The sequence below is a fragment of the Salvelinus sp. IW2-2015 genome, linkage group LG15 (assembly GCF_002910315.2).
Source record: "Salvelinus sp. IW2-2015 linkage group LG15, ASM291031v2, whole genome shotgun sequence".
Lineage (NCBI taxonomy): Eukaryota > Metazoa > Chordata > Actinopteri > Salmoniformes > Salmonidae > Salvelinus > Salvelinus sp. IW2-2015.
In genome coordinates this window covers 44,759,399-44,783,708 of record NC_036855.1, presented here as the reverse complement: position 1 = coordinate 44,783,708, position 24,310 = coordinate 44,759,399, and the positions used below count along the sequence as shown (strand labels likewise).

At 40.6% G+C, this 24,310-nt stretch overlaps 1 protein-coding gene across 1 annotated transcript; it reads left to right on the top strand.

Annotated features, from left to right (window-relative positions):
- Positions 1–649: 649 nt before the first annotated feature.
- On the top strand, positions 650–21,212 carry LOC111974525 (phosphatidylinositol 3-kinase regulatory subunit alpha). The gene is made up of 15 exons (XM_024002274.2): positions 650–1,074; positions 1,699–1,791; positions 1,906–1,980; positions 2,735–2,851; positions 3,089–3,290; positions 4,636–4,718; positions 14,000–14,105; positions 14,254–14,352; positions 15,529–15,709; positions 15,905–16,030; positions 16,113–16,255; positions 19,206–19,382; positions 19,482–19,556; positions 19,705–19,875; positions 20,516–21,212. Exons 1-15 carry the CDS (start codon positions 747–749, stop codon positions 20,703–20,705), a joined length of 2,166 nt encoding a protein of 721 aa, XP_023858042.1. The 5' UTR covers positions 650–746; the 3' UTR covers positions 20,706–21,212.
- The last annotated feature ends 3,098 nt before the right edge of the window (positions 21,213–24,310 follow it).

Below are 24,310 nucleotides of genomic sequence, written 5' to 3'. Positions count from 1 at the left end.
GCTACTGATGTTACATACTAACTAGCTACACAACACATGGCTTCTTTAATCTAAATGTTTTTATCATTTGTATTTTTAAATTACTTTTGCGTTTGTCCTTTGGATGGTGTGTGTACCCGGTTTGTGGATGTGTCTTAATAGACGTAGCTACCCGGCTAGCTAATAACGTTAGCTACTTCCCTTCTCCCCAATCCCCAGCTAGACTATTGGTGTATAGCTAGTACAGTATGTCCAAGCTAACTAGCTATGTCACGAACAAAGACACACAGCTTTATCCAATGTGGAACTTATATAGCTTCAAGTATACAGTAACTTTAGCTAGATATGAACGCTTCTTATTCATAGACAATCACCGTTTTGTTGGTGATTGAAATCATTGAAAACGTTAGCTTGTGAACCAACAAATGATTTCAACAATCTAGCTACCACAGTTCTTTAATTTTGATTTCTGAATATAAATTTTGTYTCCATCCAGGACCGATGCTTTCATGGGACTACAGATGCCGATGCCTTTGATGGGATTGTATTGCATGAAGCATAATGAGGGTGTATTGAAAAACAGGACAGAACCTTAATGTTAACATTTGGAGGTGCTGAATCTGCATACTTTTGGGGGGAAGAAGATCTGCATAAAATGAAGATGGAGGAAACATGCGTTGTTAGAAAGAATATAGTCMATTTTTAACCTCAGGCCAAATCTTATTGGTCTTAAATTGTGTATTGGGAAACAGATATCATATATCAAGATGACTTCAGAAGGATACCAGTACAGAGCACTGTATGACTATAAAAAGGAGAGGGAGGAGGACATTGATTTGCATGTAGGCGATATACTTGTGGTGAGCAAGGGTGCTCTGCTGGCCCTAGGCTGCCCTAATTGGGCTGAAGAAAAACCAGATGAGATTGGGTGGCTGCCAGGATTCAATGAGACAACTCATGAAAAAGGTGACTTCCCCGGGACTTACGTTGAGTTTGTGGGAAGAAAAACAATTTCACCACCAACACCAAAACCAAGGCCACCTAGGCCTCTTCCTTCCACATCAGATCTAGCCAGGACAGATTCAGAATCAGAGGGTGAGTAGTTGTACATCAGGTTACATTGCTGATGTTTTTATCTTGTCGATTTTAAAGTACTGTACTACCAATTTTGATTTTAAATTACTGTGACCAATCTTTTTGCACTGTTTATTATGAATGTTATTGTGCATAGACATGAATTTCAGGCTGTAGTTTGTGTTTCAGCTCTTCCTTGGCTTACTGTTTCATCAGTTTGAGTTGGTTCCAACTAGTATTAAGCACTGAGCTGCAGATGTGCAGCAAGCCAAGGAAGAGCAGCTGTGCTGATTACGGATCTATGAAAACGCTGATGTGGAGGATTAGTGCATCATAAGCTTTTGCAAAGGAAGCTTAAGAGGCAAAACAGGAAATGCTTGTGTGTAACTGTGATCTGATACTAATAATTTAGGCAGGCCTATACCTACAATAGTGCCGTGACTCCGCAAGGAGAAATGAATATCTGTGCAGGCTTGTTAGTAGATGCGACACAACCATTGCTGTGTGTTAAAAATAAAATATCTTCATTTTAATTGAATGCCTATAAAGGAAAGGTGAGCAAGATGGGTGTTTGTTATCAGGTAACAATCAACTGTCCGGTAGCAGTTTAGAAAGTTTCAGGTACGTCATCTTTCTGTTGTGCAGGCTTCATGTTGCCAGATCTGCCAGAGCAGTTTGCTCCTCCAGAGACTGCATCACCCATCCTGGTCAAGCTTCTGGAGGCAATAGAAGGCAAAGGTAAGAAGAGACTGTGGCCTGGTGCATGGGAGTAGTTAACGATGGTGAATGTTTTGCTATTACATTGAAATGGTTAATCAAATCCACCTCCTAATCCTGTTTTCTGTCCTGCAGGTTTGGAATGTCCAACCCTTTATAGAACTTTCACAGCAGCTTGTGGGCTGGATATGAGACAGTTCACTGACTGTGGTGAGTGAGTGGCAGATTGTGCCTAATGTGGTTAATTTCTTTACTATCAAATGAGGAGAGACAAACTTATCAGAGTTAGAGTTATACTTAAACAAAGTCTTTAATCACTTATTAATAAGGGAGCAGGTCAATACAACGCACACATATACATTGAATTGATTGAGGTCTCTACGATAATGATGGCTGGTCATGGCTGGTTGACAATTTACGCTCAGATGATTCGTTGAGAGCCCCGAGACAAAAGTACAAAGGTATTTTATAGCCAAGATTCACCCCTTCCAACCTACATGACGAACAACAGATGTATAGAATGGGTCACAAGGTCAAGATTTGTATAAAAGATACCTATAATACATAGCAGACAGTATCTGCTGTGTCAACAGTTTTCATTGTATAGAGACCAGTGTCTGGCCCCGTATAGAACAGAAGCATTAACTCATGCTCTGGAATGCTCTTTAGGTTTTATCACCCAAAAGACATTGTAAATCTCCTGTCAGTGTTATCTCCCAGAGGCCCATCCTCAGTAGAACACACACACAATAGTTAACAGAATACTCTATTCTGTTGCATAAAACAGCCATTTGATGCAATAAAAGTATTATAACATAATCTTGCAATTTTTCCACCATACTACTTCTCACATTTTTAATAGTTCTTGAGAAATATGATTTTTTCTTAACCAAGTGATTGTTGTAACTGTCATATTTGTTGCGTTCATCTCTACCATCTACTAAGTTTATTGATGCATTTACAGATTTGGAGCCTTTGGACCTACAGTCGCTATGTGATGGCCTTTGGAGATACCTGCAGGATTTGCCTAATCCAGTTGTTCCCACCTCTCTCCAAAGTGAGATGATTCATGCAGCACAGGGTAAGACCTGATGGCTATAAAACTAATAGAATCCCTCAAACCAAACGTATACTCAAGAAGCGGCCCACGGACCAAATCCGGCCCGCAGGCCGGTTTTATGTGGCTCACCATACAAATAAAGTTATAGTATTTTTGTGGCAAGTTTTCCAGGGCAATGTTGTGCAGTACATTTTAACAGTGGTTGTCATTGATTTAATCTTTACCTTGTGTGACTGTTTCCTMTTTTCATGCTCACAGAGGTAAAGGATCCAAAGGACTGTGCCCAGTTGTTGCGCAGAATAGCCAGCTCACCTACCCATCCGCCCCAATACTGCCTCACGTTCTACTGCCTCATCAAACATTTCTGCCGAATTTCTCAGAACACCAGCAAAAACCAACTCTGTGTCAGAGACTTGGCGGAAATCTTTAGCCCTGTGCTTTTCAGGCTTCAACCAGCAAGGTCAGTATACAATTACAATTGAAATACTTTATTTATCCCACAAGGTGCAATTATGCTGACAGGAATGCTTTATGCTAACACTCACAGTAACTGTAGAATGTGAACAGATAATTTTCTGTGTTTAAATACACATACCACATTTATTTAACCTTTATTTGATCAAGGAGTCATACTGATTCCAAGGTCTCTTTTACAGATGAGCCCTGAATTACATAAATTACATAAAATAGACATCAAAATGCAAGCAGAAAGAAAAAACACGGTCATAAACAACAAACATATTCATCCGTAATAAGATCCTCAATCATCTTTCTGAATTGCCCTAGAGGCACGAGAACATCATATTTAAGAACATTTTGAAGAWTGTTCCACAAATAAGGTGCAAGAAAACCAAAGGAATTTCCAGAGTGTGGTTACTTGTATGTCTGAAGTTTAGTAATGATGTTAGGTACAGTGGGACTTTTTGTAAATGGGCTTTATAAATGAAAACAAAGTAATGTATCAACTTACGTGACATCAAAGAGGGCCAACCAACTTTCTGGTAGAGAATGCAGTGATGAGTACAACAATTGTTGCCCGTAATAAAGCGCATGATAAACTGCATCTAACGGCTTTAATGAAGTGGCAGCTGCATTCATTTAGATGTCTCCATAGTCTAGAACTGATTGGAACGTCGACTGAATAATCTGCTTTCTACAATTTAGTGAGAGGCAGGACCTATTTCTATAGATGAAGCCCATTTTTAAACTAACTCATCAAGATGCTTTTTAAGACAGATTTTCATCTATCCAGATGCCCAGATATCTGTAAACGGGCACGATCAATATGGACACCATCTAAAGTACACATGCTTTAATCATCAAACGTATTTTTATGCGCTCTRGAAAACAACATATACTTAGTTTTACCTGCTTTCAGAACTAATTTCAGGTCAATAAAGTTTTTCTGTAATACARTGAAGGAAGACTGTAGTTCAGATAGTGCCTGGTCAACCGTGGGGGCAATGGCATATACAACACTATAATCGGTATACAAGTACAGGTTACAACTTTTTACAGACAAGTCAATATTGTTAATGTAAACTGTAAAAACTACAGAACCCAGAATCGACCCCTGCGGCACACCTTTCGTAATATCCAGGAAGCCGGATTTAACACCATCAGTAGATATACATTGAGTTCTATCTGTCAAGTAATTTTTTTACTATTTACATGCATCCTGGYCTAGACCAATTGAGGAAAGCCTCTGAATTAGCAGTGAGTGATCAACAGTATCGAAAGCGTTTGACAGGTCAATGAACTAAGGAKGCAGCAGATAATAAATGTAACCATTTCCTATCTCTCAGCTGTGAGGCCAGCCTGGATTCCCTTATCAAGATTATAGAGATCTTGGTCAACAGTGAATTGAGTGAAACCCAGGCTGCTCCAGGTAATACAAGTCATATTTTTTTATGTTTCAAATTTGGAGTTGAATGTGATTTTCATGTCTGCTGAACTAATTGCTGACTATAGATCTCGAAGATGGACACCTCTTACATGGGCCATAGCTGGTTACTTTTTCATTTAGTAATTACTAAATAGTATCAGTATATGTTCTAGTGCTGGATTAAACTATCAAGTACACAAACTGTTTTCTGAGATGCTCATGTGTATTAGTGTAATGTATGGATCTTTTTTTTGTGAGAATTTAAGGTTGAATGATTGTTCCGTGTTTGCGAGAGAGGGAGAGCGAATACTGTAACCATACAGTATTGTAGGTATTTGGTAAAGATGTAGTCTATTTTAAGCTCAATATAATAGTCTGTCACCCCAGGCTACAAGAGCATGGCTCACTGATGATAGTGACTGATGACTGTTTATTGTTATATAGAAGCATCTTGGTACTGAGAASGATTCAGTTACCGGAGTTCACTTTGTAAACTGGAGTGAGCCGACAACTGAAGTGTTGCTGGTATCAGAATCTCTGATGCAATCTACTGCCTTTGTGCCCTTGAGCTAGGCACTTAACCTGCTCAAGTGGAGCTTCTCTGCGGCTGACCCTGTGCTACTTCCAGCCTCTCAGGTGTGCATTTAATGTCCGGGGGTTGTGGATTTGGAAGAACATGCAGAAAAAGACACATTTACGTTTCGATGCACAATTTAAGTTCATGGACTGCTATTCCCGAGGTGTATAACATACCAACCAGAGGTGGGACCAAGGCACTATTATTCAAGTAACAAGCAAATCTCAATTCACAAGGTCTGAGTCTCAAGTTGAGTGCTTCAAGTCCAAGTTGTGCATTCTAAGAGCAAGTCGAGTCACAAGTTTTTCAAAAAATAGAAAATATGTAAATACACTACCGGTCAAAAGTTTTAGAACATATACTCATTCAAGGGTTTTTCTTTATTTTTACTATTTTCTATTGTGATTGTGGAGGCCAGGTTATCTGATGCAGCACTCCATCACTCTCCTTCTTGATCAAATAGCCCTTACACAGCCTGGAGGTATGTTGGGTCATTGTCCTGTTGAAAAATCAATGATAGACAGACTAAGCCCAAACCAGATGGGATGGCGTATCTGGTTTGCACCCCAACACCATAACCATAACACCACCACCTCCATGCTTTAYGGTGGGAAATACACATGCGGAGATCTTCTGTTCACCCATACCGCGTCTCATAAATACACGGTGGTTGGGGAACCAAAAATCTAAAATTTGGACTCCAAACCAAAGGACTTATTTCCACTTGTCTAATGTCCATTGCTCGTGTTTCTTGGCCCAAGCAAGTCTCTTCTTATTGGTGTYCTTTAGTAGTAATTCAACCGTGAAGGCCTGATTCATGCAGTCTCCTCTGAACAGTTGATGTTGAGATGTCTGTTACTTGAACTCTGTGAACCTTTAATTTGGCTGCAATTTGAGGCTGGTAACTCCAATGAACTTATCCTCTGCAGCAGAGGATAAGTTCATTTGAATCTTCCATTCCTGTGGCGGTCCTCATGAGAGCCAGTTTCATCATAGCGCTTGATGGTTTTTGCAACTTGACTTGAAGAAACTTTCAAAGTTCTTGAAATGTTCTGTGTTGACTGACCTTCATGTCTTAAAATAATGATGGACTGTCGTCTCTCTTTGCTTATTTTTGCTGTTCTTACCATAATAAGGCTATTTTCTGTATACCACCCCTACCATGTCACAACACAACTGATTGGCTCAAACGCATTAAGGAAAGAAATTCCACAAATTTACTTTTAGCAAGGCACACCTGTTAATTTACATTTATTCCAGGTGACTACCACATGAAGCTGGTTGAGATAATGCCAAGAGTGTGCAAAGCTGTCATCAAGGCAAAGGGTGGCTATTTGAAGAATCTCACATATAAAATATATTTTGATTTGTTTAACACTTTTTTGGTTACTACATGATTCCACGTGTGTTATTTCATAGTTTTGATGTCTTCACTATTATTCTACACTGTAGAAAATAGTAAAAATAAAGAAACCCTTGAATGAGTAGGTGTTCCAAAACTTTTTTACGGTAATGTATGTGTATATAATATATATATATCTCATGTAGTAACCCCAAATAAAAAAATAATCAAATAGCTACCAGCTTCATGAGGTAGTCACCTGGAATGCATTTCAATTAACAGGTGTGCCTTGTTTAAAATTTAATTTTGGGAATTTCTTTCCTTAATGCGTTTGAGCCAATCAGTTGTGTTGTGACAAGGTAGGGGTGGTATGCAGAAAATAGCCTTATTATGGCAAGAACAGCAAAAATAAGCAAAGAGAAACGACAGTCCATCATTATTTTAAGACATGAAGGTCAGGATCTTGAATACAARACATGCGTCGGTGTATTGCACAAGATTTTCCCAACTCAGGAGCTCATGCTTTCTGAGGATGTAACAGTGATGATGGCTATTGGGCTTCCTATCAAGCACTTTGAGAGCCTGTTTGTAGACAGACTGAATGGGTTTTAATGTTGTGCAGCAAGCTTGGGCCCAACTAGTCAAGCAGTATGTTAAGTGGTGGAGTATCATAGATTTGAAGTACAGTTTTGCTACCTCTGTAGTCAAACATTTTCATGTAAATCGGAAATTAGCTAGGTTGAATTTGGTTATTTGAATTACCTTTTTCACCTGCTTTTTAAAAGAGAGGTTGGAATCAAGTATGATGCCAAGGTACTTAAAATCAGATACCACCTGGAGCTTCTCCCCTGACACATAGACATCTGGCTCAGTAGCATCTGTTGCCCTCTTTGTGAAGAACATGCAGACAGTTTTTTTCACATTGAAATGYAAACACGAGTCACTGAGCCACTTGGTAACCTGGACCATTACAGTAGTGCAGCTTGTTGTTTGCTCTTTGCATGCACATATATCACTATCATCGGCATACATTTGAATTTCAGACCCAGTACAGACAGAAGGCAGATCATTAATGTACAGGCTGAACAGGAGGGGCCCCAGTATTGACCCTTGGGGCACGCCCACATCATAGCTAAGAGTGGGCGACAGCTCAATGCTCACTCTGACACACTGAGTTCTGCCTTCACGGTATGATTTCATCCATCTCAAGGCATCGGGGGAAAAATTGAACTTGGACAATTTTGTGATGAGAATCTCATGGTTAACAGTATCAAACGCCTTCCTTAGGTCCAGAAACACAGCCCCAACAACGCCCCCTTTGTCCAGCTTGGACTTCACATTTTCCAGAAGAAAGCAGTTGGCTGTTTCTGTGCAGTGTTTCGCTCTGAAGCCAAACTGCATGGAGTGTAATGTGAAGGGGCTGTTGTTGAGGTGGGCAATCAGTTGTTCTGCTACACACTTAAAAAATATATGTTTTTATTCTAATGGGCCTGTAGTTACTCACGTCAGCAGGGTCACCCGATTTAAAGATGGCCRTTATTATGGCTGACTTCCATACCCTTGGAAACACCCCCAGACCAATAGATGTGTTGGTGACCTTAGTAATGGGGCCAATGAGTGACTCTTTGTAGTTAAGAAAGGTAGAGTCCAGCCCAAACACATCTTTGGCTTTTGAGTTCTTTAGTGAGCTAATCACCTTGTTCACCTTTGACTCAGAAACCTCCCTTATGATGAAGACAGGTTGAGCGTCATTTACTAGCACTGAGCCCAAGAAACCAGTGGAGGGTTCTGTCAGTACCCTGACAGAGTCAATAAAGTAGGAATTGAAGGCTATTGCTATTTCGATTGCATCCTGTGTTAGATTGTTATTCACCATGATTTCTAGTCTTTTTGCAGTGTTACTATTGTCTTTCCCTGTTAACGTTTTTAGATTCTCCCAGATCAATTTAGAATTTCCCTTTGCTTCGCCAATTATGTTAATAAAAAAGTTTGCCTTGGCCTGTGATTTCTTTCATCACCTTATTTCTCAACATGGTAAACCTACGTCTGTCATGCTCTAATTTGGATTTTAGGGCTGTTTTTAGAGCATAATCTCATTCTTCCATCTATTTCCAGATTTCTCCATTTAGCCAAGGAAGAGTGCTCTTTTGGCCAGGTTTGGATTTGATTTTTTTAGGAAACCATTTATTGTAGTCAGTCTGGATTGTGTATAGGTTTTTCTATCAGCTTCCACATCTGTATAGGACAGATCATTCCAGTTAATTCCCTTAATTGCGTTTTCAAAGTAATTTAATTCACTCTTAGGTATTCTTAGTTGATCCGGCTTTCTAACAATAGAGAAGTTAAACCTGTTCTTAGAAAGCTTTCTGGCTGTAAGTGTCAGATTATGATCAGATAGCCCAAATCAATCTGTGTTTTAGAGCAACAAGTCAGCCTGGTTGGCCCTTTAACTAGCTGTGTAAGGTCAAAGGTATTAGTGATCCGTTTGAGGGTTTTCCWACAAGACTTGTCTTGATAATTMATGTTAAAATCTCCCATTAAGATGACCTCTTTCCCAAAATCACATTCCCTAAGCATGTTATTAAACTTATCGAAAAAACACACTTTTGGTGGAAGGGGGTCTATACATTCCAATAAGGGTAAAAGACATTTGGGGTGACAGTGTAACGTTCAGGCCAATACATTCTAGTTCATTATCACATGACCACTCAATTTGTTTACATCAGATATGTTCTTTAATGTAAATCATCAGACCCCCTCTTCCTTCAATCCTGTCTCCTGAAAACATTGYAGCCAGGCACAATCAAAGCAGCATATGGAGAGTTTTTATGGAGCCATGTCTCTGAAAGGCAGAGGAAGTCAAGGTCGGAGTCTGTGAGAAGATGTTGAATTTGATCACTTTTTGGAATGACACTACGAATGTTTAAGTGCCCCCCTAGTAGTCCCTTGGGCTTAGCTCGTGGGTCCCAGATGACTCGAGAGTGACACATTGAAAAAGTAACATTTTCTGTGTTTTCTGACGGCTGGGTTTAGGCCGTTTTTGTTTAGTTTTCATTAGGGGAAGTTCGGCAGCGCAATTAACTATCCCTCCCGCTTGCACTGGATGCGGGGAACTAATTAAAACAGCTTGCGTACCAGAAGCAGAGTCAGGGATTGCATATAGCGACTTGGGTATGTTTGAAGAGTTAAATTCCATCCTGGAGCYGGGTGAGTCGAGTGAAACCATGGGACCATAGCACTCACCCAATTCCTTAGCGGCATCGATCAGTGGACAAGGCCATCCACTGCTATCCACTCCGTTGAGTATCGCTGGCTCGGTGATGTTAGGCCCAGGATTGAGGTGCACATCCCCGGAGAGCAGGAGGGTAGTTTCTGATAAATGTTGGACTTGTGTTTGTTATGCCTAAGCGGTTCAGTGGAATAGGGAGTGCGGTAGACTTGGCCATTATTCAGAACATAATGGTATGCTGTGTACTGTGCTCCCATGGAACATTGAACCAATGTGTTTGGTGTTGATATTCTCTGCCAGTAGATTGATTGTGTCATCCYAGCAAGGACGCACTSAGATTATCAGTAGAGCAGCTACATAACTGACACTCATGGCAATGTACTGGAGATAAAACACATAATTGTGCTTTAAATCTTTGCATGAGTTACTTAGCTGGGGTCGGCGTACACCTGATGTTTTAGATAAAATAACAGCATTCGTAGGAGAAGCGGCACCACCCTCCCTTCCGTCTGCCATTTTAGAACACCAGTAATCCACGAAGACTGTGCCACAATGAGTGACAACTTTACAAAACCTGACCAGATCATTTCAAGTCATCAGTCGAGTCCCGAGTTGAGGCTCCAAGTCAACCACTGTTSTGTCATCGGCAAACTTAATGGTGGTGTTGGAGTCGTGCCTTGCCAGGCAGTCATGAGTGAACAGGGAGTACAGGAGGGGACTGAGCACGCACTCCTGAGGGGCCCTCGTGTTGAGGATCAGTGTGGCGGAGGTGTTACCTACCCTTACCACCTGGGGGCGGCCCGTCAGGAAGTCCAGGATCCAGTTGCAAAGGAAGGTGTTTAGTCCCAGGGTCCTTAGCTTAATGCCCTCAAAGCTCATCAGTATGGTGTTGAACTCTGAGCTGTAGTCAATGAACAGCATTCTCACATAGGTGTTCCTTTTGTCCAGGTGTGAAAGGGCAGTGTGGAGTGCAATAGAGATTGCATCATCTGTGGATCTGTTGGGGCGGTATGCAAATTGGAGTGGGTCTAGGGTTTCTGGGATAATGGTGTTGATGTGAGCCATGACCAGCCTTCAAAGCACTTCATGGCTACAGACATGGGTGCTACGAGTCGGTGGTCATTTAGTCAGGTTACCTTAGTGTTCTTGGGTACAGGCAATATGGTGGTCTGCTTGAAACATGTTGGTATTACAGACTCAGACAGGGAGGTTGAAAATGTCAGTGAAGACACTTGCCAGTTGGTCAGCGCATGCTCGGAGTACACATCCTGGTTATCCGTCTGGCCCTGCGGCCTTGTGAATGTTGACCTGTCCCTTCCACGGGACGGTTGAGCTAACGTAGGCTAATGCGATTAGCATGCGGTTGTAAGTAGCAAGAATATCTGATATTGGCACAAAGCTTAAATTCTTGTTAATCTAACTGCACTGTCCAATTTACAGTAGCTGTTACAGTGAAATAATACCATGCTATTGTTTGAGGAGAGTGCACAGTTTGATCATAAAGTTATTAATAAACAAATTAGGCACATTTGGGCAGTCTTGAAACAACATTTTGAACCGAAATGCAATGGTTCATTGGATCAGTCTAAAACTTTGCACATACACTGCTGCCATCTAGTGGCCAACATCTAAATTGCAGCTCGGCTGGAATAATACATTATGGCATTTCAAAGGTGATGGTACAAAAAAATACAAAAGAACGGTTTGTTTTTTCTTTGTATTATCTTTTACCAGATCTATTGTGTTATATTCTCCTACATTCCTTTCACATTTCCACAAACTTCAGTGTTTGCTTTGAAATGGTACCAAGAATATGCATATCCTTGCTTCAGGTCCTGAGCTACAGGCAGTTCGATTTGGGTATGTCATTTTAGGCGAAAATTGAAAAACAATGGGGCGGATCCTTAAGAGTTTTGAAGGTCTTACTCACATTTGCTACGGAGAGCGTAATCCCACAGCCGTCCGGAACAGCTGATGCTCTCATGCATGTTTCAGTGTTACTTGCTTCGAAGTGAGCATAGAAGTAATTTAGCTTGTCTGGTAGGCTCGTGTCACTGGGCAGTTTGCAGCTGTGCTTCATTTTGTAGTCTGTAATAGTTTGCCAGCCCTGCCACATCCGACGAGCATCGAAGCTAGTGTTGTACAATTCGATCTTAGTCTTGTATTGATGCTTTGCTTGTTTGATGGTTCGACAGAGGGCATAGCGGGATTTCTTATAAGCTTACGGGTTAGAGTCCCGCTCATTGAAAGCGGCAGCTCTACCCTTTAGCTCAGTGTGGATGTTACCTGTAATCCATGGCTTCTGGTTGGGGTATGTACGTACGGTCACTGTGGGGACAACGTCATTGATGCACTTATTGATGAAGCCGGTGACTGATCTGGTGTTTTCCTCAATGCCATCGGAAGAATCCCGGAACATATTCCAGTCTGTGCTTGCAAAACAGTCCTGTAGCTTAGCATCTGCTTCATCTGACCACTTTTTTTATTGACCGAGTCATTGGTGCTTCCTGCTTTCATTTTTGCTTGTAAGCAGGAATCAGGAGGATGGAATTATGGTCAGTTTTGCCAAATGGAGGGCGAGGGAGAGCTTTGTACGCATTTGTGTGTGGAGTAAAGGTCTTCTAGAGTTAGTTTCTTCCCCCCTCTGGTTGCACGTTGGTAGAAATGAGGTAAAACGGATTTAAGTTTCCCTGCATTAAAATCCCCGGCCACTAGGAGCGCCGCCTCTGGAAGAGCGTTTTCCTGTTTGCTTATGGCCATATACAGCTCATTGAGTGCGGTCTTAGTGCCAGCATCGGTTTGGGGTGGTAAATAGACAGCTGCGAAGAATATAGATAACTCTCTAGGTAGGTATTGTGGTCTACAGCTTATCATGAGGTACTCTACCTCAGGCAGGCAAAACCTTGAGACTTCCTTAAATATCGTGCACCAGCTGTTGTTTACAAATATACAAAGACCGCCACCCCTTGTCTTACCAGAGGCTGCTGTTCTATCCTGCAAATACAGTATATAACCCGCCAGCTGTATGTTATTCATGTCGTCGTTCAGCCACGACTTGGTGAAGCCTAAGATATTATTGTTTTTAATGTCCCGGATATGGGTGCTTGTAGTTCGTCCACTTTATTATCCAACGATTGTACGTTGGCCAATAGTACCGATGGTAAAGGCAGATTAGCCGCTCGCCGCCGTATCCTCACAAGGCACCCCGGCCTCCTTCCGCGATATGTCTCTTTCTCCTGCGAATGACGGTGATGAGGGCCTTGTCTGGAGTAAATCCCTCTCATCCAACTCGTTAAAGAAACATTCTTTGTCCAGTTCAAGGTGAGTAATCACAGTTCTGATGTCCAGAAGCTCTTTTCGGTCATAAGAGATGGTATCAGCAACATTATGTACAAAATAATTTACAAACAATGCGAAAAATAAATAACGAATAGCACGGTTGGTTAAGAGCCCATAAAACGGGAGCCATCCCCTCCAGCGCAACATCTGTTCGCCATCTGTGGTTTGCGTGTGTTTCTTTGGCATCCTCCTACATCATTTTTTTGTGAGATGTTACCATTAGGCTGTATAACGTAATTTCATTGTGGGTATTTCTACATGGATGTGCATTGTGTTGATTAGGCTATGTTACATTGACAGCTTGGCAGAGCAGATGAACTGCAGCGAAGTACTACTATTACACACAGGAGTAGTTATGGTGTACAGAGGCGTATTTCTTTTTGGATTTAATGTCTTTGCATTCAGGCCTCATTTTCTCCTTTTTTTTATTTATTTAGTCTGTCATCATAATATTTTGATATTGTTACATTAAAACGTGGCCAAATAACACATTTCCTCTTTTTTTTCCTGGTCATTATGTTAATGCAGAAAAGTGTAGCTACTTAACTGGTAATGCAGTAGTTGACACAAATAAACCAAACAATAGCCTACATGTAGGTATTAGTTTTGAGCCATTACACTCATATTGTTATGAACCGTTGCACTTTTTTGAGGAATTTTAAGCCTGTTTCTGGTAGCTGATAACTATCCTCCTCACTCACCTAATCAAGTCAACTTCAATTTCACAAGTTCAGAAAAGGTAAGTTATGCACTGTGAGACTGCAAATTGACAGCTTCATTCTCTCTTCTTGCCGCAGCTTTGCCCCCGAAACCACCAAAGGCCACTACTCCAGTTCCAAACAACGGGTTCAACAACAACATGGCCTTGCAAGACGGGGAGTGGTACTGGGGAGACATCTCAAGGCAAGCCCTTATGATCTTAATGATAATTCAATTAATAATGAATTAATGGTCAGTGTCTTGTGATGAAAATCTCTTGGTTTCCAGTTTGATAATGAGTCCTATTGGATTTGTGAAGAAACTGTAGCATAACCCTTCATTTTTTTTGTAGGGAGGAGGTGAATGAGAAGCTGAGAGACACAGCTGATGGTACGTTTCTGGTCCGAGATGCATCCACCAAAATGCATGGAGACTACACACTGACTCTGAGGTACGTTGTGAATCGCATGGCTGCTAAATTAATATGGAACTCTTAATATCCTGCTCTGTCTAATGCAGGGTTTCTGTTAGTCGGTAATAGCCGATTTTTGAATAAAATAATTGAAAATAAAATAAAAAATCCCTTAGCAAAATKATGCTTTTTAGCCTATTAATTGATGGAAATACCAGTCGATGGAAATACATTTTACCAGTCATGCTTATCGGTCATGCAAGTCATCGTGTCACACCACTTTGCAATGAGCTTGGAGCAGTATGCATTTTAAAAACAAACTTAATTGATTTAAACATGATTGTTTTGCTTCATATTATGAGGCATGTCTTACCTTTCTTTGAAGTAGCCTAGCCAAAATCTGGCCATAGAAACAATAATTTTATAAAGACTTCCATATGCCATTGAAACCAATGGCCTATTTTTTTTGTCATGTTCAAATGGTTTTCAAATAAACTTTTTCATTGTCCAGTAGCCAAAGGCACAATCCTAGTCATATTAGAAGCCTAGTTGTTGCATCATTAGATCTTCCCTCTTTCTTCATTTCTAACGGATATTTTGATCTCTGCCGCTCTTATATGCGGTGCGCTTTTGGCTAATTTTGGCTAATCCGGCTAATTGAATTATGGAACGAGCATTCATGAGCTTATAATGCGAAGAAATAGTAGTTTATCAACATTTTAAGCTAAATGTTCACATCTGTTGCATCAGCCTGATTTGCTTTCTAACGTTTTTTTTATGTAGCTAAACTGGTTGTATAAATTAGGGATCCCACAACTGTCTTAGTYTGTTTGGAATAGGCTAGAACTGCAAACTGACCAAGAGAATAGGTCAACTTTTCTACTATGGAGAATAGTAGATTGACATAGGCTAGTGATTTTGCTGTTCGTCTTGTTGGCTGAGGAAAAGTGGCAGTTATTCTAACGTCTTCAAAGTGCGCATCAGAATTCGGTTAGGAGGACACACCGTTGCATCCTAGAGTTGCATGTTCTGTTAAGATGAATTACCCTAATCTAAATGTGATTTCTGTCATTCTGTGCACCGTTGGTGGACGCCCTAATCACACAATGCATATGGGCCCCGTATATTTCTCAAATGTCCGGTATATTTAAAATTAAACCCTGGTCTAAAGACACATGGACATTTTCAAAGTTGCCTTTTTGATCTCGCTCATAGGAAAGGAGGAAATAACAAACTGATCAAAATATTCCATCGGGATGGGAAATACGGCTTCTCAGACCCACTGACATTCAACTCGGTGGTTGAGCTCATCAATCACTACAGACACGAGTCCTTAGCCCAGTACAACCCAAAGCTGGACGTGAGACTGCTGTACCCAGTGTCAAGGCTCCAGCAGGTAAGAGTGCCTCCACAATTCAAACACAAATGGAAGCTACACATATTCAAAGATAAGAGATCCCTTGGTCAGATTATTCTATGAGCACAGTCAGTGCTTCATTTTCATATCCGGCATTTGAGTGTCACCCAGAACTTTTTTTGCCAGATGACTGAGTGAGATTTGTTCCTCTAACTGCTTTGTTGTCTCCTGCAGGACCAGGTTGTTAAAGAGGACAACATTGAAGCTGTCGGTAAAAGGCTGCAGGAGTACCACCTGCAGTTCCAGGAGAAGAACCGAGAGTACGATCGTCTGTACGAGGAGTATACAAGAACATCACAGGTGAATTGCTATTGTCATTCAATTGTGATTGAATCGTTTCTGATTGTACTGTATCCAACCTCCGGTTCTTTGTTTTCCTCAGGAAATTCAAATGAAGAGAACGGCCATTGAGGCATTCAATGAAACCATTAAGATCTTTGAGGAGCAGTGCCAAACCCAAGAGCGCTATAGCAAGGAGTACATTGAAAAGTTCAGGAGAGAGGGTAACGATAAAGAAATCCAGAGGTAATAATGAACATTATAAATCTATCTTTTCAACCAAAGATGTAGCTAACACTAATCTCAGTTCTATGATAGTGGTTAATATCTGTTATGCTCACCGATACATCGTGCATCCTATCAGAATCGGCCTACGTTAGCTAAAAATGCCAGCATCGGCCCGATGTCTAGTTTAACGCCGATGTGCAAAACCGATGTCAAAGCTGACGTGCATACCTATATATAACGTAAGTAGATGATGTAATGACGCCACGAAAAATACAGCGCTACACAGAACAAAAGCAGAAAAATACTAAGCGCACACTTCCAACAAGTTCAATTTGAGCAGTCATTTGAAAGAGTAAGAACATTTCAGCGAGACAACTCAAAGGCGAAATGCATTAGATGATGGAATTCATTGCCCTTGACAATCAACTGTTCTCTGTCGTGGGTGATGTTGGCTTTCGCGACTGGTCGAGCACCGGCACACACTACCAAGTGCGCTATTTTTCAGATGTTGCCCTACCGGAGTTACACAGTAATAACGTCATTGCTATTAGCTTCACAACATACTATGGAACGCCWTTTGGGTCTTTTGCGTGTCAAATAACACTATTTGACAATAACACTATTTGATGCGTTAAATAAGCTTTTAATTTTACATGTCAAATAACAGTTATATTATAGAATGTTGTGTGTTCTGAATTTGCACGTGCAAGCCAAGCGCCACCACTACTATCAGTAGCACTGTCAAAGCTGTACAAACACTGCGTTGGTAATAAAGCATTATTTGTTCGACCGCAACTTCTGGGGTAGTTTGCTAGCTTTAGCTTGGTACCTAGCTAGCACCAATACAACCAGCCTGAAAACAGTGACCAGTCGAAACTTCAGTAATTTTCATTATTCTTAGCAATGATTTAGGAATCCTGGTAAGTATTAGCTAGGTAGCCACTTGTTGTTCGCCTATTGAAATTGAACCTCAGTTCATGAAAATAAATAGCCAGCCAGCTACTTAACCCTGTTGCCCAAAGTTAACGTTATAAGCAGCCAGATAGCTTCATCTGGCTAGTCTCGACGGGACCGGGTTATGTGTTGTTAAGCTAGGCACAATAGTGGAATTTGCAGTTTGCCTTCAAAATAAAAGTACCTCCTTTGAAAGTGATGCAGAAGGTTACAATTGGTGTAATCATTCCACATTTAGACTAGATAATGTTAAACAAGGTTGGAATGTGAAGCAATGAAATGGGGTATCAGTCTACTCGGTGACACACACAGAACACAACTGAAGAGTTTACGCAAATATTTGCGTTGTAGCTCTTATCGCAGGACTGTGACTGTGTGAAATCACCTCCCCAGTCAGCCTATTGTGTGTATTGACATTCATATTGTACAGCGTTATGTAAGGATTGGGGATCAATGAAATGGGGTATTACTCAATACCCAAGCTATTTTTTCCCAACATCCTCAGAGTTATCGGACTCCAAAATATCCACACAGTATGGTTTTTCCTTGGGAATAGTGTTCAATACACATAGGTTGACAATACATGTGGCTCAATTCACAGTTGTTTCAGAGTCCCGCAATAAGAGCTACGACACTAATGTTCTCTGGGTGTCACGGAGTAGACTGATACCCCATGTCATTGATCCACAATCCATAGGTAATACTGTACAGTGAAATAAGTATGCCCCTCCCCCCAATGCAATTCTAAAGTAAAATACATTGTGTGATTTCAACAGATTTTTGTCAAATTAACAAATTGTCTTTTGTTGGTTTTATATAACATTCCATCCTTGTTTAGCATGATTTATTCAATTATGGAATAATTCTACTATTTGTATTMATTTGCATCACTGTCAATGACATACTTTTATTTTGAAGGCTAACTGCAAAGTCCACTATTGTGGCTAATCCTTATTGTGGCTAGATGGGTCCGACCACCATTAATCAAATAAGAACTGTCTTATAAATTAGGGTTATTTTAAATGGTGACACCTAGCTATATAGTTAGCCAGCCAACTATAGCTACTGAAACCGATTGTCTTTTTTGCTATGTTTTGGGGGAAGAACATTGTGTGCATCCATGAGCTAGCTAGCTTTTTTTTTTATGACCAGCAATGTAGGTGCGCGAGACAACTTTACAAGCATCGTAGCATATATATCGATGAATCGTTGTGACATATTAAATACGAGTGATAGTATAATCACTACGTAAAAAAATGAAACGTGTTAAATTATTATGTGACGTGCAGTCATATTCAGGTCCTGATTGGTCAACAAGCTTATTTGACACGCAAAGGCCCTAATGGTGTTCCATAGAAATCCTGGTTGAGAATGAAACGGTTGAACAAATGAACAACGAAACAGCGCAGCAAGTAAGTGAAAGAATTAGCTTTTTATTATGTTTTACTGGTAATGGGGACATACGTAAATGCCAACAAAATAACTTGTTGGTCAGTGTGGTGTGTGTAACCTTTATTTAACTAGGCAAGTCAGTTAATAATAAATTCTTATTTACAATGATGGCCTACCCCGGCCAAACCCGGACGACGCTGGGCCAATTGTGCGCAGCCCTATGGGACTCCAATCACGGCCGGATGTGATACAGCCTGGATTCAAACCAGGGACTGTAGTGACTCCTCTTGCCCTGAGATGCAGTGCCTTAGACCACTGTGTGTGTGTGTGTTAACTATTTAACTGTACTAGAATGCTTAAAAGGCCGCAAAATTTTTAAATATCGGTATTGTTTTTTTGGCAAGGAATATATCGGTATCGGCCAAAAATGTCATATCGGTGCATCACTAATGGTAGAAGTTTGTATACCCACAGAATCACTGGGGTTTTGTTGATGCCACAACTACTCAGATTGCTTCACTGTTGGAGAAGCCAAATGTGCCATTCTTATAGAAGTACAACAGCTGTCTCATATATTGACAATGGGTGATATATTTTTGACAACAAGAATTGTTTCTCCTAGAATCATGGGAAACTACGACAAACTGAAATCGAGAATAAGTGAGATTGTGGACAGCAAACGGCACCTGGAGGACGATCTGAAAAAGCAAGCAGCGGATTACAGGGAGATCGATAAGAAGATGAACAGCATCAAACCTGATCTGATTCAGCTCCGCAAGACCAGAGACCAATACCTAATGTAAGTATAGCACCAGTCTTTGCTGTTATCAAATATCTTGTCTATTATGTCCCGTTACTAAATGACTGACATTAAACCTTTTTTATTTTCTCATGGTAGGTGGCTGACACAAAAGGGAGTGAGGCAGAAGAAGCTGAATGAATGGTTGGGTATCAAGAATGAAAACCCAGAGGAGTAAGTATCCATTTCCCACGCTTTTACTTTGGATTGTTTTTTAAAGATTCACTTCAAAGTTTTGACTCCTTTTGAATGTTTCTTTTTAAAGGAGTAATTCAAACACAAGTTAGTGTTGTATAAAACTAATGTGATTATTGTATTGCAGTGAGTACTCAATGGTTGAAGACGACGAGGACCTCCCACATCATGATGAACGTTCGTGGAGGCTAGGCAACATCAACCGGCTGCAGGCAGAAGCTCTGCTCCGGGGGAAGAAGGACGGAACATTCCTGGTCCGGGACAGTAGCAAAGCTGGCTGCTACGCCTGCAGTGTTGTGTATGTATCTAATAATACAAGTTTGCGGGGTGCTTATATTTGTCCTGTTAATGGAAATGTGTTTTTTTGCATATCCCAACTCCCCCCTGAGACACCCGCAAGGAGTGGGGCCAGGGTCACTATTGTATAGCACCGCTGTTGCAATTAGGGTTAAGTGCCTTGCYCAAGGRCATAGCGACAGATTTTTAGGCTACCTAATCACCCTGAAAAAAATTCCACATGAAGACGCATGATTTGAGTTTAGCGTCATGATAATTTAAGACCTAAACACTCACGTTTCATAGAGTTAATTCATCTTATTTAATGAGATCTGATTATTCAGTCTTAACGTGTTGACAGATTTTATKATGTTAATTTGCAGCATTAGTATTGAGTGTATATTGGCAACTTGATTAGCATATTGATTAGAATTGTCATGCTAGATCATATTCATAATAAACAAACTGATTAWCCTCATGCTACATATTGAGAGAGACTGAAGGAAAAGTTGACCATGGTGTGTTTCTAAATGATCAAATTGACAACATGTAACAAAACCAGGCCATTCTTTATTTTCGGAACCATGTAAAATAGTCCATACATGGAATTTGGATGTATTCTGAACTTGATGTATTCTCATTTAAAATGTCTTTCTTTGCAGTGTGGAGGGTGAGGTGAAGCATTGTGTTATCAACAAGAGTCATACGGGCTATGGATTTGCAGAGCCGTATAACCTGTATGGCTCCCTAAAAGAACTAGTCCTGCACTACCACCACACGTCCCTCGTACAGCACAATGATTCTTTAAATGTCACGCTTGCCTACCCAGTTTACACACAGAAGAGGCGGTGATGAAGTCATGGTGAGGACTTGGACTTCATGATGGACAATCAAGATGACTTCTTTGGAAATGCAAATGCCTAGGATGGTATCAATTMAATTAGGGAACCATTGGTACAGGTATTTGACATTTTGGAAATTTCAAAAATCAGGAGATGGTCCTCGTTTAAACTTTTTTTTTTTTAATATATAGCTTTTTCCTTTGGATAGCCATGATTACGTATGTGTGAGTGAACATGGTATGTGCAGTCAAGCCTACTAATTGAAAAAAGGAGGAGAGACTTGAAGCAGCAGGTTTTTCAGACACAGATTAAGCCTGGTCCTGGGCTAAAATGCATGGTCAATGGAAAGTCTCCATTGAAATGGCTTTTTAGTCCCGGACTAGGCTTAATCTGTGTCTGGGAAACTGCATTTTCAGTGTTTGCATTTAACTGAAATGTTTGGCTTTCAATACCAAAATCTTCATTCAACATCCTGACACTGTCAAGTGTAAGTTTTTGTTGTGCTATGCAATGCTGTCTGCGTCCTCAGAATTAATATGTACCCTAAATATATTTGTATTTTTTTTTTGTCATGATTATTGGCCATCAATGTAGGCTACCTATTAGCTAGACATGGTGTGGGACATTTTTCATTCTCTACTTCTACACACAAGACTTATTTGGTTTAGACTTTGTCTGTAAAATGTTAAAAGCATTCACATTAGAGTAATTTTAAATGTATTAGAAATATATATATATATATAGACACACACACAGTACCAGTCAAAAATCTGGACACCTACTCATTCTTTATTTTTTTACTATTTTCTGTAGAATAATAGGGAAGACATCAAAATTATGAAATAACACATGGAATCTTGTAATAACCAAAAAAGTGTTTGAAGAATCTAAAATATATTTTAGATTCTTCAAAGTAGCCACCCTTTGCMTTGATGACAGCTTTGCACACTCTTGGCATTCTCTCAGCCAGCTTCACTTGGAATGCCTTCCAACATTCTTGAAGGAGTTCCCACATATGCTGAGCACTTGGCTGCTTTTCCTTCATTCTGCGGTCCAACTCATCCCAAACCATCTCAATTGGGTTGAGGTTGGGTGATTGTGGAGGCCRGGTCATCTAATGCAGCACTCCATCACCCTCCTTTTTAGGGGTGGCAGGTAGCCTAGTGGTTAGAGTGTTGGGCCCGTAACCGGAAGGTTGCTGGATCGAATCCCTGAGCTGACATGGTAAAAATCTGTCGTTCTGCCCCTGAGCGAGACGTGGATGTCGATTTAAGGCAGCCCCCTGCGCCWCTCTGATTCAGAGGGGGTGGGTTAAATGTGGAAGACACATTTCAGTTGAATACATTCAGTTGGACAACTGACTAGGTATCTCCCTTTCCTTCTTGATCACATAGCCCTTACACAGCCACGCGGTGTGTTGGGTCGTTGTCCTGTTGAAAAACAAATGATAGTCCCACTTAGCACAAACCAGATGGGATGGCGTATCGCTGCAGAATGCTGTGGTGTGCCTTGAATTCTAAATAAATCACTGACAGTGTCAMCAGCAAAGCACCATCACACCTCCTCCCCCATGCTTCATGATGGGAACCACACATGCAGAGATCCGTTCACCTACTCTGTGTCAAACAAAGACACGGCGGTTGGAACCAAAAATCTCAAATTCGGACTCATCAGACCAAAGAACAGATTTCCACCGGTCTAATGTAATTGCTTGTATTTCTTGGCCCAAGCAAGTCTCATCTTCTTATTGATGTCCTTTGGTAGTGGTTTCTTTGCAGCAATTTGACCATGAAGGCCTGATTCACACAGTTTCCTCTGAACAGTTGATGTTGAGATGTGTCTGTTACTTGAACTCTTTCAAGCATTAATTTGGGCTGCAATCTGACTAMTGAATTTACCCTCTGCAGCAGAGGTAACTGTGGGTCTTCCTTTCCTGTGGTGGTCCTCATGAGAAACAGTTTCATCATAGCACTTGATGGTTTTTGCGACTGCACTTGAAGAAATGTTCCGCATTGACTGACCATGTCTTAAAATAATGATGGACTGTCGTTTCTCTTTGTTTATTTGAGCTGTTCTTGCCAAAGTATGGACTTGGGTCTTTTACCAAATAGGGCTGTCTTCTGTATACGACCCCTACCTTGTCACAACACAACTGATTGGCTCAAACGCGTTAAGATGGAAAGAAATTCCACAAATTAACTTAACAAGGCACAGCTGTTCATTGTAATGCATTCCAGGTGACTACCTCATGAAGCTCGTTAAGAGAATGCCAAGAGTGTGCAAAGCTGTCATCGAGGCAAAGGGTGGCTACTTTGAAGAATCCCAAATATAAAATATTTGGAGGTGTTTAACACTTTTTCTGCTTACTACATGATTCCATGTGTTATTTCATAGTTTGTCTAAGCTATTGTTCTACAATGCAGAAAATAGTTCAAATAAAAACCCTTGAATGAGTAGCTTTGTCCAAACTTTTGACTGGTATGCATATATATATATATTTGGTTTTATTTATTTCCTTTTGACTCAGAAACCTTGTGCAAAGATGATTTGTTTCTCTAATTTTATGTCGTGTTATTGTGTTACTAATATTCCCTATTGTGAATGCATATAAACCACCCGATTTCCTCATAGAAAGGCCAGTGAAGTATTGTGTCCCTGAGAGAAAATGTCATTCCTTGATTCTGTATTTTCTGTATCAGAAAATCTTTACTTTGAATTCTTTAGTTGCAACTGTTAAATCTTTTTTCTTCTTGTGTAATTCATGCCATGCCTGACTTGATATGACATAGTGAACATTAAAGCACCAAATTCATGAAATATCATTTAAATKAGTTATGTTTTTACTTTGTATGTATTTGCCAATTGGGACAATTTTATGCTTCAACAGTGCAAATACGACCTACGCAGATTRATCAATATGGCAGACACAAGTATAGGGACAAAGTGGAGGAGCGGGTTGGACACGAGGGCTTCTAACAATCTCGGATTTTCAAAAATAAAGCTGCCCTACCCGATGAGCTAAACACCTTTTTGTCACACTTCGAGCATAGCTAGTCTGAGAAACCGAGGAGAGCCTCTGAGGACGAGGGCTACATGCTTACGGTCTCCATGGAGGACGTATGTATGTACATCGCATTCGGAAAGTATTCAGACCCCTTGACTTTTTCCACATTTTGTTACGTTACAGCCTTATTCTAAAATATATTATTTTTTTAAATCCTCAATCTACACACTCTATCCCATAATGCAAAGTGAAAACAGGTTTTAAGAAAATGTTGGTAATTTATAAAAAATAAAAAAAACATCACGTTTACGTAAGTATTCAGACACTACTCAGTACTTTGTTTTAGCACCTTTGGCAGCGATTAAAGCCTCAAGTCTTCTTGGGTAGGAGGCTACAAGCTTGGCACACCTGTATTTGGGGAGTGTCTCCCATTCTTCTCTGCAGATCCTCTCAAGCTCTGTCAGATTGGATGGGGAGTGTCGCTGCACAGCTATTTTCAGGTCTCTTCATAGATGTTTGATCGGGTTCAAGTCTGGGCTCTGTCTGAGCCACTCAAGGACATTCAAAGACTTGTCCCGAAGCCACTCTTGCATTGTCTTGGCTGTGTGCTT